The 15,173-nt window shown below is 46.2% G+C and overlaps 8 protein-coding genes across 9 annotated transcripts, besides 3 other annotated features; 5 read left to right on the top strand and 3 right to left on the bottom strand.

The window, feature by feature from the left end:
* Positions 1-2,050: 2,050 nt before the first annotated feature.
* On the top strand, positions 2,051-2,631 carry TSTA_019160 (uncharacterized protein; the record flags this gene model as incomplete). Its single annotated transcript, XM_002484043.1, has 3 exons — positions 2,051-2,159; positions 2,215-2,365; positions 2,427-2,631. The coding sequence occupies 3 exons, from the start codon at positions 2,051-2,053 to the stop codon at positions 2,629-2,631; spliced, it is 465 nt and encodes a 154-aa protein (XP_002484088.1).
* A 118-nt stretch (positions 2,632-2,749) lies between these two features.
* TSTA_019150 (uncharacterized protein) lies at positions 2,750-3,981 on the bottom strand (the record flags this gene model as incomplete). The annotated part of the gene is made up of 4 exons (XM_002484042.1): positions 3,861-3,981; positions 3,742-3,810; positions 3,265-3,488; positions 2,750-3,208 (listed from the first exon to the last, which is right to left on the bottom strand). The coding sequence occupies exons 1-4, from the start codon at positions 3,916-3,918 to the stop codon at positions 2,750-2,752; spliced, it is 810 nt and encodes a 269-aa protein (XP_002484087.1). The 5' UTR covers positions 3,919-3,981.
* A 404-nt stretch (positions 3,982-4,385) lies between these two features.
* On the top strand, positions 4,386-5,151 carry TSTA_019140 (uncharacterized protein). Its single transcript, XM_002484041.1, has 3 exons — positions 4,386-4,535; positions 4,598-4,874; positions 4,937-5,151. The coding sequence occupies exons 1-3, from the start codon at positions 4,458-4,460 to the stop codon at positions 5,131-5,133; spliced, it is 552 nt and encodes a 183-aa protein (XP_002484086.1). The 5' UTR covers positions 4,386-4,457; the 3' UTR covers positions 5,134-5,151.
* A 158-nt stretch (positions 5,152-5,309) lies between these two features.
* TSTA_019130 (60S acidic ribosomal protein P0) lies at positions 5,310-6,986 on the bottom strand. Its single transcript, XM_002484040.1, has 5 exons — positions 6,717-6,986; positions 6,587-6,656; positions 5,841-6,515; positions 5,572-5,786; positions 5,310-5,348 (listed from the first exon to the last, which is right to left on the bottom strand). Exons 1-4 carry the CDS (start codon positions 6,888-6,890, stop codon positions 5,764-5,766), a joined length of 942 nt encoding a protein of 313 aa, XP_002484085.1. The 5' UTR covers positions 6,891-6,986; the 3' UTR covers positions 5,310-5,348; positions 5,572-5,763.
* Positions 5,880-5,941: a microsatellite.
* Positions 6,987-7,136: 150 nt separating the features above from the next.
* TSTA_019120 (tRNA methyltransferase, putative) lies at positions 7,137-8,889 on the top strand (the record flags this gene model as incomplete). The annotated part of the gene is made up of 3 exons (XM_002484039.1): positions 7,137-7,699; positions 7,758-8,423; positions 8,484-8,889. Exons 1-3 carry the CDS (start codon positions 7,293-7,295, stop codon positions 8,887-8,889), a joined length of 1,479 nt encoding a protein of 492 aa, XP_002484084.1. The 5' UTR covers positions 7,137-7,292.
* A 205-nt stretch (positions 8,890-9,094) lies between these two features.
* Positions 9,095-10,537, top strand: TSTA_019110 (uroporphyrinogen decarboxylase). Its single transcript, XM_002484038.1, has 4 exons — positions 9,095-9,267; positions 9,323-9,364; positions 9,425-10,348; positions 10,404-10,537. Exons 1-4 carry the CDS (start codon positions 9,213-9,215, stop codon positions 10,472-10,474), a joined length of 1,092 nt encoding a protein of 363 aa, XP_002484083.1. The 5' UTR covers positions 9,095-9,212; the 3' UTR covers positions 10,475-10,537.
* Positions 10,486-11,220, bottom strand: TSTA_019100 (cytosine deaminase, putative). Its single transcript, XM_002484037.1, has 3 exons — positions 10,976-11,220; positions 10,651-10,916; positions 10,486-10,594 (listed from the first exon to the last, which is right to left on the bottom strand). The coding sequence occupies exons 1-3, from the start codon at positions 11,132-11,134 to the stop codon at positions 10,573-10,575; spliced, it is 447 nt and encodes a 148-aa protein (XP_002484082.1). The 5' UTR covers positions 11,135-11,220; the 3' UTR covers positions 10,486-10,572.
* Positions 11,221-11,838: 618 nt separating this feature from the next.
* Positions 11,839-14,369, top strand: TSTA_019090 (protein mitochondrial targeting protein (Mas1), putative). 2 transcript variants are annotated; one of them, XM_002484035.1, is made up of 4 exons: positions 11,839-12,291; positions 12,366-12,435; positions 12,495-13,310; positions 13,366-14,369. In XM_002484035.1, exons 1-4 carry the CDS (start codon positions 12,256-12,258, stop codon positions 13,671-13,673), a joined length of 1,230 nt encoding a protein of 409 aa, XP_002484080.1. In that variant the 5' UTR covers positions 11,839-12,255; the 3' UTR covers positions 13,674-14,369. The 2 variants fall into 2 exon arrangements, with proteins under 2 accessions (XP_002484080.1, XP_002484081.1); XM_002484036.1 differs by having other exon boundaries at positions 12,495-14,369.
* Positions 13,677-13,699: a microsatellite.
* Positions 14,008-14,043: a microsatellite.
* Positions 14,370-15,173: the final 804 nt, after the last annotated feature.

Genomic DNA, 15,173 nt, shown 5'->3' with positions numbered 1-15,173 from the left:
CTTTTTTCTTTTACTTCGGTACTTTTTTTTTTTAATTATCCCATGTTCTTCTACCGTCAAGCCGTACGTAGATAGGTGCGGATACTCAGTTTGGATGGCAAAGATGATGGATGGGATGATGATATTTTTCTAAGCCAGGACTGAAGCTAACAGAAGGCGGTGTAAAGTTGCTGAAAGACTGACCAAATGCGGCAATAACATGGCAGTAATTTGCGAATGCCAAGCATGAGCATATTAGTTGTATGGCCTAATGACAGGCTGACAGAGGTCTGCAATGTCAGGATGTCCTTGCACTGAATTTGCCGTGTCAATGATATCAGTCCTGGCGTACAGCTGTAGTGTAAATTCTGCACCATTGCAGTTGTGACATCTGCATCGACGTACCCCAGGCCTAGTAATGGACCATCCGAATCAGCTGTGACACGACTTCCACAGATGAGCAAACAACCTCGAACCTGCTGTGCTAGGATTGTTGATTCTTCTCTCTCACCGTATGAAAATGATTGTGTCGATGAATTAGGATTCTCATGAGAGATTGTCCAAGAGACAAACTAGACGCACAACCACTTCCATCAATATTTGTTCTCGCCGTTTTTGCGGTGCAGCTGATTCCTGAATTTTTTTTGACATGACGAATGGAGATCGAGGATAGGACAGTTTCACAGGTCCGTTTATCCGGAAATCGAGGATAGGACAGTGTCGGAACGTGAATACTAAACCCTACACGTTTCGGTACCGGATATAGTTAGTCTGACGTGGTACGTGCGTGCCGCGTATATCTAGCCAGCTATCCCCGTCCCCGTCGTTCTTGGGGATAAGTCACAATATTAGGAATCAAGATATCTTCATATTGTCAGGCTCATTAGGCCGCTTCGTGTTCGCGCCTTACTACCGTCTATGCTTCGTGATACGGACCGTAATTAAACCAACAGACAGTTTTGCAGGTCTGTTTATCAAAAAGAGATCGAGTAATGGCTGGACGGAGTTGTGCTTCAATAAAATCGTGTCCAACTTACCTCGCATGTCCCGCTTGGCAAGCTCCTACAGGTTGTTACAAACCTCTGTTTGATTTCATCCTACTAGACATTCTACCACTTTTTCATTGTTGGAAAGTACCGCTCTTGCGGTGTATCCAGAAGAAGTGCTGTGACAGCCACACCCGGCTAAGCCCTAGTTTCCGAATTAGGCAACTAGGGCTGAATGGGAATATCTGTCAAAGCGCATGAATATCAATCGGCGTTCTTTGTTTTTATTATTATTTTATTGGCTGGCTCTGTCATATGGCTTTGTATACGTCATGTAGGGATTTCGCTGTCTATAAATACAGGCCATATCCCCTAACTAGGTTGATTCGTTTCTGTTGACATAGGAATCTTCCCATGTTCAACCTCCTGTTTCATTTGTGCAAAACATATTTATCGGATCTCTATGAAAGATATTTGTGTTGGTTTGTTACCTTCGCATGTACTGGCAGCAGGATCCCAAGTATAAATACCCTGGGAATCCTCCCAGAGACACATCCCGTTCAAGCAAGAAAGCATTCCAATATTCTTGATTTTTATCTTCCCCTCTTCTCCATTTTTGGAATTTTACACATTCATCGACAGATAGACACAGCTACCCTTTCAAAGGTTTGATTTGCTTGAGCAATCGTTACACTCAGAGGCAAAACCGGTGTCGGGGTCTTACTCTCTTTGATTATGTTGTCTCAAACCCTATGCCAAGAGCTAAACTACGTTGTTAAGTGAACTCCGAAGCATCTGGTTCACCGTATCATGTATGGTATTGTACCGGATATGTACTATGTATACGGCGTACAGGTCATCAATTTTTAACATTGCCTGTTTCTTGAATACGGGTAACAGATAATTACAACTAGCCTTGGATTGGCGTACTGCCAAGCGGAGACCACCCATACGTATTGCAATAATGGGCGGAATTTTAGGTAGAACACGAGTGTACGTCCGACTTAAAAGGGGACATTCATGCTAATCAGAAAGAGCAGGCTCTTGTTAAATGTGATACGCCTTCCAAATCATCATCAGTCGTCATGCCTCCTGCTGAATACCACGCCACCTTCTCGAACTCGCACAACCACGGACTACAAGTCGGCAACAACGCTGGGAAGATCGAGACCGCCCACCACCACTATCCCGTCGGTACGGCGCTGCTTTTTCGCCATGGAGCCGTGCTGACAATAGCGCCGTTGCATAGAGCGTCCCGAGACTCCATCCAGTCCGATACTGTTGATCCCGTTCGGGCGCGACCCAGATTTTGTCGACCGTGGGACGATCCTGCATCAACTCCATCATCGATATGCTGCTCCAGGGTCCCGGACTGCGCTGGTAGGGTTGGGTGGTGTCGGGTATGTCAAATATGCATACGTTTTACTTGCCACTGCTAACTCAGCTTGAAGGAAATCACAGCTGGCCTATTAGTCTTGGGGAAGCGGCAAGAAAGTGGGCCGATGGTGATGAGCAATTGTGTGAACTGGGATTTGCAAGCAATACCAGGACAAAGGCAGAGATTGGAAGAGAGTTGGGTTGGACACCGAAGAAAACAAGGGCTGATTGGGAGCAATCCATCGTTGAAGAGTTTCGAGAACTCTTGAAAAAGATCAAATCGACATAGAATAGACGGTCATGCCTGTAATTACAGATCGATTACATTAGAATCCACTTATGATATGCGGGAACGATAAATCGAAGCTCACCTTCAGTAAATTGATATTTATATTCCTTGTTAACTTTTAAGATACATCCGCTTTTTCAAATTCCAGATCCGGCTTCACTTCCTCATTGTCTAGAGGCGGTTGCTCCTCGTCTTTGCCTCTATTTGACGACTGTCCACTCCTCCATGTTCGCACCCTCTTCACAAGAGCCTTTGCATCGTTCCTGATCTCCTGAATGAACTCACCTACAGGCGGTCTACCTTTATAGACCCAACGACCCAGGAACAACAGTGCGAATACCCAAAAAAGTGAAAATAGAAGTCTGAAAATTGTAGAAATCAGGGATATTAGGCCCACATATACGCCCATCAAGAGAAGTGTTAACGGTGCAAGGACCACCAGAATAGCAAGTCGAACGTGGTATGTCGGACTTGGCGACAATGATAAGGGAGGATGAGGGACGCTCGCCGTTAAGATACGGGTAGTACTCTCCTTTTCAGCATTGTCGAGGGTTAGAGAGAGAAGGTTTTTCTTATACTGTGATACTTTAATTAATGATTCAAACATCATCAGATAAAATGAGGAGAACGTACACGGTCCTCTCCAGCTGGCCACACATCCAGTCTCTTCTTATCCTTTTCGAATCCCACGTTCAGCTTGACCAGTGCTTCGTCACGATGTATGAAATGAAACATCATGACTGCATCTGCCTTGTCAAACCACGGCAGACTAATACCATCCGTATCGCCCGCTGGTGCAGAGACAGATAGGCTGACAGGAGACCCGTCATCGCTTTCTTCGCCTGGAGACGTCAATTCTGTAAATCGATTTAAAGAGATCTTTCCCGTGTCACAAATGACCAGCGAGTCAGACTCCCTGTCTATTTTAAAGGTCAAAGCTAGATTATTCCGAGAGTCATTGTTGGAAGTAAATTCGGCAGCATCATAAGGAAAGTACTCATGTACCCTGTTAACAGACTGTCAGGATATGGATATAGAATTGACTCGACACCAAAAGAAATATGACTTGCCCATAAACTCGAGTCAGTTTTCCGTCATTGATTAGCACACTGGTTGCATATTCAGTGCCATCGTCGATCCGAGCAAAGCTAGGTAGGCCAGCGTAGAGAATGGCAAGGGCTTTTCTAATTATGAGTCTGATTGTCTTCTGCTGAGAGGATACGACTTACCTAACCAAGTATGCGACACATATAGAACGAGACGCAGCACGGTGCGCGGCCGTATCATTTCGCTTATCAAGTATGAGGAACAGCAGAGAATGTTGTATGTCTGATAACATACACATGTCGTGCCCACAGACTTCGTGAAAATCTTAAAGTTGAAACCCCCTATTTTTAGACTGACGAATGAGAAGCCGAGTTCTTATAATAAATGGGTCCATTTAAGGTTAAAATTTCCCTTTGCAAATTCCACGACAAGAGGTGCGTATGCGGCTTGATACTCAATACGACACTTTTGGTCTTCTTTCGTAGGGACTAAACCGCAGATATGAAGTTGGACTGTCTACCTTCACGAAATTCTGGATTACAGACCTAGTAGATATGTGCATGCGAGTTATCATAGGATATCTGGTCGGTTGGCAACTATTAACGAGCACCGGTTATGATATCCTTCCGAGGATTTGCTTACCAACATGTATACAATTTCTGCAGTATAAAGGGGACTTCTATAGAGCTTCAAGTCTCGTTTGCGAAATGAGAAAAAAGATTGTACTTAATGCTCACACTGAAAATCATTACTATCTTGCTTGTACGTAAAGAGAAGCCATGTTGTCGACGTTGCTCAACCCGCTGCCATATCACATCCTAGCATACGGGACGTTTCTGGGCAGTCAACTCTACCAGGTCTTCCATCCCCAATGACTCTAGGTAACTAGATCACAATCGTACTAACTTACAATTCATAGTCCTTCATCAACACAAACATCTGCTTCCGCTCCCTTCCACCCCAAAACTTCAATAACCTCAACAAACGCTTGTTCCCGGTCTATTTCCGGTGTCAGCTTGGCTTCGCGGTACTCACTTTTGTTACAAGACCGCCGGGAACATGGCTGCAGTTGTCGGCTGTTAATGACGTTGGGAATCTATTGTTGGGGTTGGCGACGGTGATGGCTGGGTTAAATTGGTACATCTTTGGGCCGAGGACAAGTGATGCGATGGTTGAGAAGGCTAGGGTGTTGAAAGGTACGTCTTTTTTGTTGTCATATGTGATGAAACCTAAGGTACTGATGAATAAGTGGATACAGAGGTTCAAGATGAGAAAGATGGAGATAATGTCAAGGCTGAGGGTAGTCATGATTCTGCAGAGACAGACGCGTTTGTCGCCAAAGTGAAGAAGACTTTCTCTAGGAATCACGCCATGTCGATTCATCTCAATGCGATCGCCATGATCGCTACTGTGGGTTATGGTTTCGTACTAGGTGGAAGACTGCAATTGAAGTGACCTGGATTGCTATTAGATAAAAAATCTCCATTTTCGTATATTAGTCATGATTTCGAGCATCTAATATCGACCATCCCGTCTTTTCAGACATAGTATCTGTTGTGACCACGCAGAGAACCAAACATATCAGAAAGAGTTTACGAGCAAGGCACATGTAATGATGCCGAACTACAAGATAAATTTCGTCGGGGGTTTGTTCGAATCTAGAATGATTACTTCTCAAATTAGCCAAGTCACTCACATAAAAATGAAAGTGTATTAAGAGATAAACAAGGGTAATGGTTTGGGCGTCAGCAAAAAATTAGAGTGTTGTTGTTGCTATTTTTAATCTTCATAGCCATTGCAGAACAACAGCTTGGGGTTAAAAAGGTATAATCATTCGCCTGGAATTCCGTGCATGTGTATATGAAGGAATGATGAAGAATCAAAGAGACCAACCTTAAATGTGATATACTGACGTAGATCCAGTATTGTACCGGGTCTACGAAAGATCGTTCGACTGTGTCCTTGTTATCCTCGAATTTTTTGATGAAGTTCATTCGTTAATCTATCACGAGTATCGATTCATGCGACCTATGTCAAGTACATTTCATTCGTATCCCGTAACACAAAAATGCCTTTTCAGACAATTTAGTCGAAGAGACCACCGAATCCTAAAAGGTCAATTAGTTTCGTGGTAGACGAAAAATAAATTACAATAGACTTACCTTCATCACCGCTCTCCTCCTCAGACTCTTCCTTCTCTTCAGCAGCAGCTGGTGCAGCCTCACCGCCAGTGGCAGCAGCAGCGACAGGAGCAGCGGCAGCATAAGCCTCAGGATTGGCAATGCGGTCCTTGAGCTCCTCAATCTCGGGCCAGCTGAAGTCGGTCTCAATGGCAACAGCCAAGACCTTCTTGTAGCTGTTGACAAGAGAGTGCATGACGGATGGGAGAGTGGGGTAGGAGGTGGCCAAAGAGATGGTGGAGATAGTGGTAATGGCAGAGCTGAGAGCTTTGAGGAGTTGCTCGTCCTCAATGTCCAAAACCTCGGAACCGAAGGTCTGACCATCATCGTAGATCTGAGTGATGGACATACCGTAGGTGAAGGGAGAGATGTTCAACATGTTGAGAAGAACAGCCTCGGAGGCACCGACCTTGGCGCCGGCCTCGACGAGCTTGAGATCGGTGGTAATTTCAATAGTACCACGAGCAATCTTGGTGGGGACACCGAGAGCCTGGAAGAAAGAGGTCTTACCGGGTTCCATACCGGTGTTACCAGCAGGAACGAAGACATCGGCAGGGGCAATGGCACCAGCACGGGCAGGAGCGGCGACGCGGTTGGAGAGAATCTTGGTACGGACACCCTTCAACTCAGCGTTGGTGAAGATGAAGCCAACGTTGCCTATTATTTCGCATTAGCATATTGACAAACTCATATTCGAAGTTGATAATCGGCGCGATAACAAAACGTACCCTTGACGAAAGGGAGGAGACGCTCGTATTCAGGGTTTTCAGCAATGAAGCCCTTAAGAGCACGGCGGACCTGAACAACTCTTCATCAGTAACTTGTTGCATGACTACCAATTGCACTGATATTACTGACCATGGTGTTTTTACCCATAAGGACAACACCCTCGCCACGGAGACTCAAACGAATCTCGTGCATCTGCTGAGAGCTGACATTGTCGACGGAGACGATGAAGATGGTCTTGTATTCGTCGAGGAGGCCCTTGAGCTTATCGAAGTAAGCGGCCTTGCTTGCGGATTTGCCCCCCATGTCTTCTTATTTTTGTGAAGAGAGGATATTTAAGGGCAAATTGAAAAATGATTGTGTGTTCTGGTGTTGTCTCCTTGGACAGTTGATGTTGGGATCGGGATAAAAATGTGTGTGTTTCGATTTTTGGCAGAACTTGTGGTGCTTTCGGCTAACCGACCCACTTGCTGGTCGGCCACCAATGAGGTGGTATCGCCTGAGCTTGCGCGCCAAGAGATGAAATCATGAAAAGAGCTTCAATATTTCTCCAGAAGAACGTGCTACAATACGTCTTTTCTCATTTGAATGCTGCGGCTTGAGCTTTTTTCTCTTTTTTTCCGCCGCAATTTTTGTAAGCGCCTCCGCCATACATCGCACTCGATCTATCGCAAAGTACATTAGCCGTTCAATTGCACATCAGCACCAATGCTTTCGACGGCGCAGTATCCTTTCACTTGCATCCGGCATATTGGTGGAACGATCGTCGCATCTGCAGGGCCAAATATATACTCTTTCTCTGCTAGCGATGGTCGCAAGATCTCGACATGGCCTGAACTTAAGCCAAACGATTCTGCAAAAGCCGGAACGAATGATGACAATACTGAGAGTAGTGAAGGACCGCCAGAAAAGAAAAGAAAACTTTCTTCCACGGGCACCGAAAAGGATGAGCAGGCAAATGGAAAGGACAACAAGTTTAGCGCAACTTGGCTGTCTGTTCCTATCCTCGTGCCTTCCCCATCAGGCCGCTATGTAGTTGCAGTGACTGCAGAAGATAAACATGTGCGAGTCTTCGAGCTCAATTCGGAAGGGGTATTGACGGAATCAAGTGACAGGTAAGGATAGTGGACTTGGGTTTCTATTCTAGTAATACCGGATCCTAACAAAACACAGACCAGTACCTCGAAGACCCTGCGCGGTAGCATTCTCATCTGACGGCAACACCATCATCTGTGCCGATAAAGGTGGTGATGTATATAGCATGCCTTTACTACCCGGCGAGAGCGGCGAATTCGAACTAGTCTCTCGCGCTAAGAAGCCATCCAAACCGGCGGCAAACCCTCTCGTCGTGCATACTAAGAGGAACTTGGATGCTTTGCGTCAACAACTTCGTCAAAAGCAAGCGCAAGACAATACTCCCGCCAATCCTACAGCGAAACGAGATGTGCTTTCCGGACATGTTTCTACGCTTACCGATATGGTCTACGCAGTCGTACCATCGAGCACGTCAGCTAGTGGTTCGCACAGTTATATATTGACGGCAGACCGCGATGAGCAGATTCGTGTGTCTCGTGGGCCTCCTCAGACACACGTTATCGAGGCATTTTGTCTGGGCCATGAGTCTTTTATTAGCACTCTCTGTATACCACCGACCTTGCCGCACCTTTTAGTTTCTGGAGGAGGCGATAATTCTATCTTTGTTTGGGATTGGAGAAATGGCCAATCTCTGTACAAACTATCAGTTCTTCCTGAAGGTAAGAATCAGATCGTTGTAAGAGATATCTGGGCAGTGAAAATTGCAGGAAATTCATCCGTTGCAATTTTTGTGGCTCTTGATGGGTGAGTGAATGCATTTGAATTATTGTTACCTCAAAACTTATTCTGATGTTTGTATGATAGGTCTCGCGAACTTCTGAGCTTCTTGTTAGAGGACAGTGGTAATATACTGCCTCAAGAGTCGATTCAAGCCTCAGGAAACGTTCTCGACTTGACTTATCTAGACGAAAACAATATGATATTCGTTTCCATCGATAGTTGCCATGAACCGGGTTCGATAAAAGACTGGAAAAAGGATTCCGATGAATCTCCGGTACTTGTCGAAGGCTATACGGTTAAAGTGAAGGATGGGAAATTGGTCCTTGATTCTGTAGCGAACCAGGCTGTCAACAACATCAATGCGCAGGGCACAGCAAAGGTACTCGCTGGTGTGGATGAGTCTTCGTGGCCCAAAAGCCAAAAGGCATTTAGCGAGAGGTTGTACAGCTTGCAAAATCTTCGGAAGAGGACAACTGGGGACGGTAGATAGATAGTACGTTATAAATCAGTCTTAGATGTATTAAAAGAAGGGAAAAAAAAGCAACATACGTCGATAGATCCAAGGCTATTGAGTTCTACCAAATTGGTCGTTTTGATTGGTCGGTATCACTGAGCTTCTAGATAAGGGCTAACCCTTATCACCCCGCCGTGAGTTTGAGATTCTCTACCTCGGAATCGCCCGGTCAGGATCTGCTGCAGATGGCTCCGACGAAGCCTGACTGACATATGTCCGGTCAATCGTATTCCAGAATTTACGATAGCTCACTCCGATAGTAACCTCCGAACAACCTAGGGAAAAGCTACATACACAAAATGCAAGAGCAGTTCGAGCCATTGAAGAATGATCTCCTATTGAGGGCCGCCAGAGGTAACAACTGAGCTATTTTACTATTCCGAAAAGCTTCGTTGACTGATATGGCCAGGCGAAACCGTTGAGAGACCACCGGTTTGGGTGATGAGACAAGGTATTTTCACATTGAGCGCTTCAATCCGCAAACTGATTTGATGTTTCATCGTGTAAACAGCCGGCCGGTACCTGCCCGAGTATCATGAAGCCAAAGGAAACCGCGACTTCTTCGAATGCTGTCGATCGCCCGAAATTGCCTCCACACTCACTTTACAACCCGTTGAGCGATATGCAGGACTCATCGATGCAGCGATTATCTTCTCCGATATCCTCGTAATCCCCCAAGCAATGGGAATGATTGTCGAAATGATCGATAAGAAAGGCCCGTCGTTCCCCGAACCTCTGATCTCTCCGGATGACGGACAATACGAGAAAATACTGAAGAAAGATGTCGATGTTAAGAAAGAATTGGATTATGTCTACAAGGCTATCACATTGACCCGGTTCAAGTTGAAGGGGCGGGTCCCCCTGATCGGGTTTTGTGGTGCACCATGGACTCTCCTTTGCTATATGGTAGAAGGCGGCGGCACGAAATTGTTCATCCAGTCCAAGAAATGGATCTACAAATACCCCAACGAAAGCAAGGCGATGTTACAGAAGATTGCAGAGATATGCGTTGAGTATCTCGCTTTGCAGGTTGCTGCTGGCGCACAACTGGTGCAAGTATTTGACTCGTGGGCCGGGGAATTGTCGCCTGCTACGTTCAAAGAGTTCGCTTTGCCTTACCTCCGGCATATTTCTCAGCATCTGCCGAAGCGTTTACAAGAGCTCGGTTTGGAGCGTGTACCCATGACCGTCTTTGCGAAGGGTGCTTGGTATGCACTTGATGACCTCTGCGAGAGTGGATACAACGTTGTCGGGTTGGACTGGTTGCATGATCCTGCTGAGGCATATAGTGTGGCTCGAGGTCGTGTGGCGTTGCAAGGTAATGCTGATCCTGGTATTCTGTATGGTGATCGAAATGCTATTACCAAGACTGTCGAGAATATGGTCAAGGGTTTTGGGGGAGGGAAGAAGGGATGGATTGCTAATCTTGGTCATGGTAAGTGAGCCTGCAGGACTACTGTGGATAACGATTGCTGACTCAGTCTGATTAGGAATTACTCCATTCGTCAATCCGGACGACCTGAAATTCTTCTTCGAAGAGATTCATAGACACTTTCGGTGAGAAAAGTTTTATATGATTTAGTAGAATAAGATGATGAAGAAAAAGAACCTCGCCACGCTACAAAATGCTCCATCCATATGATATATCTGTAACCGATACTAAACCGCAATATCCTCATTCCTGCCCCAACAGAATTAGCATCGGTTCAAGCCTGAACAGCGAGTAAAAGAACTCACCATAACTCAGGTTTCTCACGGATAAAATCCGTCATCAACTTGATGCATTCTTCGTTTTGCAGAACAACAACCTCAATTCCCCGGCTTTTTAGGTACTCTTCACCACCCAGGAAATTATTGTTCTCGCCAACCACGACCCGCTTCACCTTGTAAAGAATACAGGCACCTGTGCACATATCGCAGGGTGAGAGGGTAGTGTACATAGTAGCACCTTCATATGCAGAAGCTGGGAGACGACCTGAGTTTTCGAGGGCCGAGATTTCACCCTAATATCATAGATCAGACATCGATTCACTTCTTGCCAATGGTACGGACATAGGCTTACATGTAAAGTAGCACTTCCTTTTTGAAATCGCATGTTGTGGCCGCGTCCTAGAATCTTGCCATCCTTGGAGACTAGACATGCACCAATAGGAACGCCACCTTCGGCCTGTCCCTGGCGAGCTTCTTCGACGGCAGCGATGAATCCTGGATCGGTTTCCATTTTGAATTATACCTGTATACCTAGGTAGTTGGTAGAATGTGAGAAGAATCAGGTTAGAGCGGGGAGGTCGCCGGTGTTTTGACCTCGGAATATTCTTATCAAGATACGGGGCCTGAAGAAAAGAGATTTACGATATTGGATCCACTTGTCATATCGTGCAAACTTTCTACGAAGTGATACCTGTCAGGATGTCGAAAGTGAAGAATGACATAGTAGTTTACAATGCTGATATTAGAAGTATACAGAGTATGAAAACTTCCCCTTTCTGGAGATACATATGGGTAGTAGTGCACAATGCATAGTGCACTGCATAAAGGGCTGAGAGAGGGGCAGGCTTATCGATAAGACCCCTGATAAGCACCAGCCACCGCCACACCAACTGCGGCTGAGACCATTGAATAGAATTCCTGACAAATGCATGTCCCTGGAATCGGCCTTGTTTGACTAAATACTCCGTACAAGGAACCATAAAAAATTAAATATAATCAAATCAGAGACAAACGCTCAGAAACCGTGTCCAATGGCCTGGACAGTAGTGGCAAAGATGGCTGACTCCGACAGAGAGAAGACTGTGGAAGAAGGACAAAAGAGTGATGGAAACCCATAGAATCGGTCGGAATTTGCCTGGAGCCCACGCTAAGCTTCTTTGGGCTGCCTTGAATGCGATCTGACTTTGGGCTGTCCGACGGACTTCAGATTTATTTGAGCAGGTGAAGGTCTTCTCTTCTATTTGACTCACTTGCTGCTGTTGTTTTTCGTGATCGTCGATAGATCAAAAACGCTAATTAAAACGTCAAAATCCGATCGAAAGCGTCCCTGTCCAGAACCAACCCCTCGAAGAAGGTACGATCTACAAGAAGCTTGGCGCCCTTCGCTTTCACTGGAGACTCAGATTTGGAAAAATCAATCTCCCCCAGACCTCGTTCCCAGAGCGACTTGCTGTCCTTCATCTACCACACATACGTATCGGTAGATCGATTTTTTTTTATTTACATCTTTAAGTCCGTCGCTCGATAATTCGTGATCCCCTCACATCGGCCACTACTACTCTCACAACCTTCTTGTTGACATTCGGAGTGTTGTTGTTCCGCTCATTTTGCGCAAAGTGATAGATAGCCAACATGGTGAAAGATACGAAACTCTATGATGTTCTAGGGGTATGTTTTTTATCGCGGATTTTGTACTTGGAAGTCAGAATAGTCTATTGACATTTTTTCCCCTTTGTCTGCAGGTTCCCCCTACGGCTACTGAGGCCCAGCTGAAAACTGCATACAAGAAGGGTGCACTAAAATATCATCCTGGTATGTCTATTACTTCGCTTTCGTCCGAGATACGATCTACAGGCCTAACTGTAGTTTAGACAAGAATGCATCGAATCCTGAAGCCGCCGACAAATTCAAAGAACTTTCACATGCATATGAGATTCTCTCCGATCAACAAAAACGTCAGGTCTACGATCAATATGGTGAAGAAGGCTTGGAAGGCGGTGGTGGTGCCGGAATGAATGCCGAGGATCTTTTCGCTCAATTCTTCGGTGGCGGAGGTGCTTTTGGCGGCATGTTTGGTGGTGGTATGCGCGAATCTGGCCCAAAGAAAGCACGAACAATCAACCACGTTCACAAAGTCAGCTTGGAGGATATTTACCGAGGAAAAGTGTCCAAGCTCGCTTTACAAAAGTCTGTTATTTGCCCTGGTTGTGATGGCCGTGGTGGAAAGGAAGGTGCCGTTCGTCAATGTACTGGCTGCAACGGTACTGGTATGAAGACTATGATGCGTCAGATGGGTCCTATGATTCAGCGATTCCAGACTGTCTGTCCCGATTGTCAGGGTGAAGGGGAGATGATCCGCGAAAAGGACCGCTGCAAGAAGTGTAATGGCAAGAAGACTATTGTCGAGCGCAAGGTGCTCCATGTGCATGTTGATAAGGGTGTGAAGAACGGCCACAAGATTGAATTCCGGGGCGAAGGTGACCAGATGCCTGGTGTTCTTCCTGGTGATGTTGTTTTTGAGATTGAGCAGAAGCCTCACCCTCGGTTCCAACGCCGGGATGACGACCTCTTCTATCATGCAGAAATCGACCTTCTCACTGCTTTGGCCGGGGGTACAATCAACATTGAGCATTTGGATGATAGGTGGCTGTCTGTCAATATTGCGCCTGGCGAGCCTATCACACCTGGTATGTTCACATATTCCGAATTATATACGCTGAATCAGACTAATTTTCTCTGTAGGTGCCATCAAAGTCATCAAGGGCCAGGGTATGCCTTCGTTCCGTCACCACGATTTCGGTAACTTGTACATCCAATTCGACGTCAAGTTCCCACAAGCCTCCGAGTTACAGAACGTTCATCTCCTTGAACAAGTCCTGCCACCACGTCAACAACAGGTGCAACCGCCACCAGACTCGATGGTTGAGGACTTTGGTTTAGAAGATGTTGATCCTAGCCAGAACGCACGAGCACATGGAGCCGCTTATGAGGATGAAGATGAAGACGGTGTTCCTCAGGGAGCTGAGCGCGTGCAGTGTGCTTCTCAGTAAAGAAGAGAAAGAGAGAGAGAGAGAGATGTCTCGGCTTTGAACCATGTTGTCGGTACCCGTCCTGCGATGCAGGTGCATGACTCGTTTCTCTTTACTTCTCTTGAAAGTGACTTAGGAATTGGGAAAGAAGCTATTGAAACCTGTGTTGTGTTGACGCGGCAACAACAAAATTTGCGATTATGTCATGTGGGCGGTGCGGTGCCGTGCATTTTTGTTTACATGGCTGGCATCTTGTCATGTGGAAGGCGAAGCAGCGATCTTTCTCGAAGTTTCAGCTCAAATCGGAAGTAGTCGGGCGGCAAGGACAGTCTCAGCCTTGAGGATTGTTTCACTCCGTTTCACCTCGTCTCGTCTCGTCTCGTCTCATCTCACCTTTCCTTTCCTTCTCTCTACCTTAATGTTCGGGATGGAAGATGAGAGTTCGAGAACTCTCGGTCTCCCTGTTATGTTGAATCATGCCGGTCACGGGTTTTGCTCTTGATGAACTTTGTCCCTTCCTGTTTTTCTCTCTACTACCTCTTTTGCACTATTACTAGTATCATAGGCGTCTGCATCCTTGTCTTCTTATCCTATTAGAATGCATGGCTTTGGGTATTTCTTTTTCAAGCTCGGTTGCAGTTCCTACTTCTGTAAAAGAGTTCGTAGTCTGCCCGTTTTCCACGGGGATGGCCGTATCGCTATCGTTAACTGAGCCATAAACCATCCCGAGTCTAGAGCAGTACTGTGGTTGGACCCTGAACGATCTATATCAAGAATCAGAGTGTGCTCCGGGACTTAGGAAAAGGCTTCTACAGAAGTACAGATCCCGTCGATCACGCAATAGCTTGTGCATATTGCAATTCAGAGACCAGTAGGACGTCGCTGCCGCTGAGTTAGGGTTGCGCCTAGCGTCGTCCGCATCTTGCTAGCGTTGAGCAACCCCGACCCTAACTACCCCTGCTAAAGAAAATTGCTAAGAAAATAGAGTAACATGTCCGTCTACTGGGGACTTCTGGCCTGCTCACAAATTCGCTAGCAAATCAGAAGACGGCGGTATTACGCAAAGTACCTCTTCCATCATCGGTGGAGTCGATCACGCCATCGTCCCTGCCGAATGAGCAGCAGGCTTGGCATCAGATTTCTGCTTGTTCTGCTCCTCGTTTACGCGATCACTAAGCAATTTGCGATGTCGTCGCGCTCTCTGGGCCTGAAAAGCATGGCACCAGTCCGCGGAGGAAAAGATGGCAACTGCACACGTGGATGCCCTGATAGTCGTACATCTATCCAGGCCATGTATCACTCACCTTCCCTCCTCCTCTCATCTCTCTCCTCCAGTACCACCACCATCAGATATCTTCACGAATCATCCGAATCCGTTGACCTTCGATCTTGCCTGTGCCCAATCAGACCCCTGGAAACAAATCTGAAAAGTCGCCAGTGCATTGACTCGGATTCATTCACCCTTGAACCTAGTCCATCCTCATTTTAGTTTCTGTGAATATCGTATTAGCCTCACGCCAA

This window comes from Talaromyces stipitatus, genomic scaffold, assembly GCF_000003125.1.
Source record: "Talaromyces stipitatus ATCC 10500 scf_1105507295549 genomic scaffold, whole genome shotgun sequence".
Classification (NCBI taxonomy): Eukaryota; Fungi; Ascomycota; class Eurotiomycetes; order Eurotiales; family Trichocomaceae; genus Talaromyces; species Talaromyces stipitatus.
The sequence above is the reverse complement of the archived record's forward strand: the minus strand, read 5'-3'. Positions and strand labels throughout refer to the sequence as shown.

What these genes read in the sequence shown, in the direction of transcription:
- TSTA_019090 (XM_002484035.1), top strand. Translation starts at nt 12,256, where the DNA reads ATGGTGAAAGATACGAAACTCTATGATGTTCTAGGG. An exon ending in TGCACTAAAATATCATCCTG is followed by an intron (nt 12,436 to 12,494) that starts GTATGTCTATTA and finishes ACTGTAGTTTAG; the next exon opens with ACAAGAATGCATCGAATCCT. An exon ending in TGGCGAGCCTATCACACCTG is followed by an intron (nt 13,311 to 13,365) that starts GTATGTTCACAT and finishes TTTTCTCTGTAG; the next exon opens with GTGCCATCAAAGTCATCAAG.
- TSTA_019130 (XM_002484040.1), bottom strand. Translation starts at nt 6,890, where the DNA reads ATGGGGGGCAAATCCGCAAGCAAGGCCGCTTACTTCGATAAGCTCAAG. An exon ending in TTATGGGTAAAAACACCATG is followed by an intron (nt 6,657 to 6,716) that starts GTCAGTAATATC and finishes AGAGTTGTTCAG; the next exon opens with GTCCGCCGTGCTCTTAAGGG. An exon ending in TCTCCTCCCTTTCGTCAAGG is followed by an intron (nt 6,516 to 6,586) that starts GTACGTTTTGTT and finishes GCGAAATAATAG; the next exon opens with GCAACGTTGGCTTCATCTTC.
- TSTA_019100 (XM_002484037.1), bottom strand. Translation starts at nt 11,134, where the DNA reads ATGGAAACCGATCCAGGATTCATCGCTGCCGTCGAAGAAGCTCGCCAG. An exon ending in AAGGAAGTGCTACTTTACAT is followed by an intron (nt 10,917 to 10,975) that starts GTAAGCCTATGT and finishes CTATGATATTAG; the next exon opens with GGTGAAATCTCGGCCCTCGA. An exon ending in CGTGAGAAACCTGAGTTATG is followed by an intron (nt 10,595 to 10,650) that starts GTGAGTTCTTTT and finishes CTGTTGGGGCAG; the next exon opens with GAATGAGGATATTGCGGTTT.
- TSTA_019110 (XM_002484038.1), top strand. Translation starts at nt 9,213, where the DNA reads ATGCAAGAGCAGTTCGAGCCATTGAAGAATGATCTCCTATTGAGGGCC. An exon ending in CCTATTGAGGGCCGCCAGAG is followed by an intron (nt 9,268 to 9,322) that starts GTAACAACTGAG and finishes TGATATGGCCAG; the next exon opens with GCGAAACCGTTGAGAGACCA. An exon ending in GATTGCTAATCTTGGTCATG is followed by an intron (nt 10,349 to 10,403) that starts GTAAGTGAGCCT and finishes CAGTCTGATTAG; the next exon opens with GAATTACTCCATTCGTCAAT.
- TSTA_019140 (XM_002484041.1), top strand. Translation starts at nt 4,458, where the DNA reads ATGTTGTCGACGTTGCTCAACCCGCTGCCATATCACATCCTAGCATAC. An exon ending in TGGGCAGTCAACTCTACCAG is followed by an intron (nt 4,536 to 4,597) that starts GTCTTCCATCCC and finishes TACAATTCATAG; the next exon opens with TCCTTCATCAACACAAACAT. An exon ending in GAAGGCTAGGGTGTTGAAAG is followed by an intron (nt 4,875 to 4,936) that starts GTACGTCTTTTT and finishes AAGTGGATACAG; the next exon opens with AGGTTCAAGATGAGAAAGAT.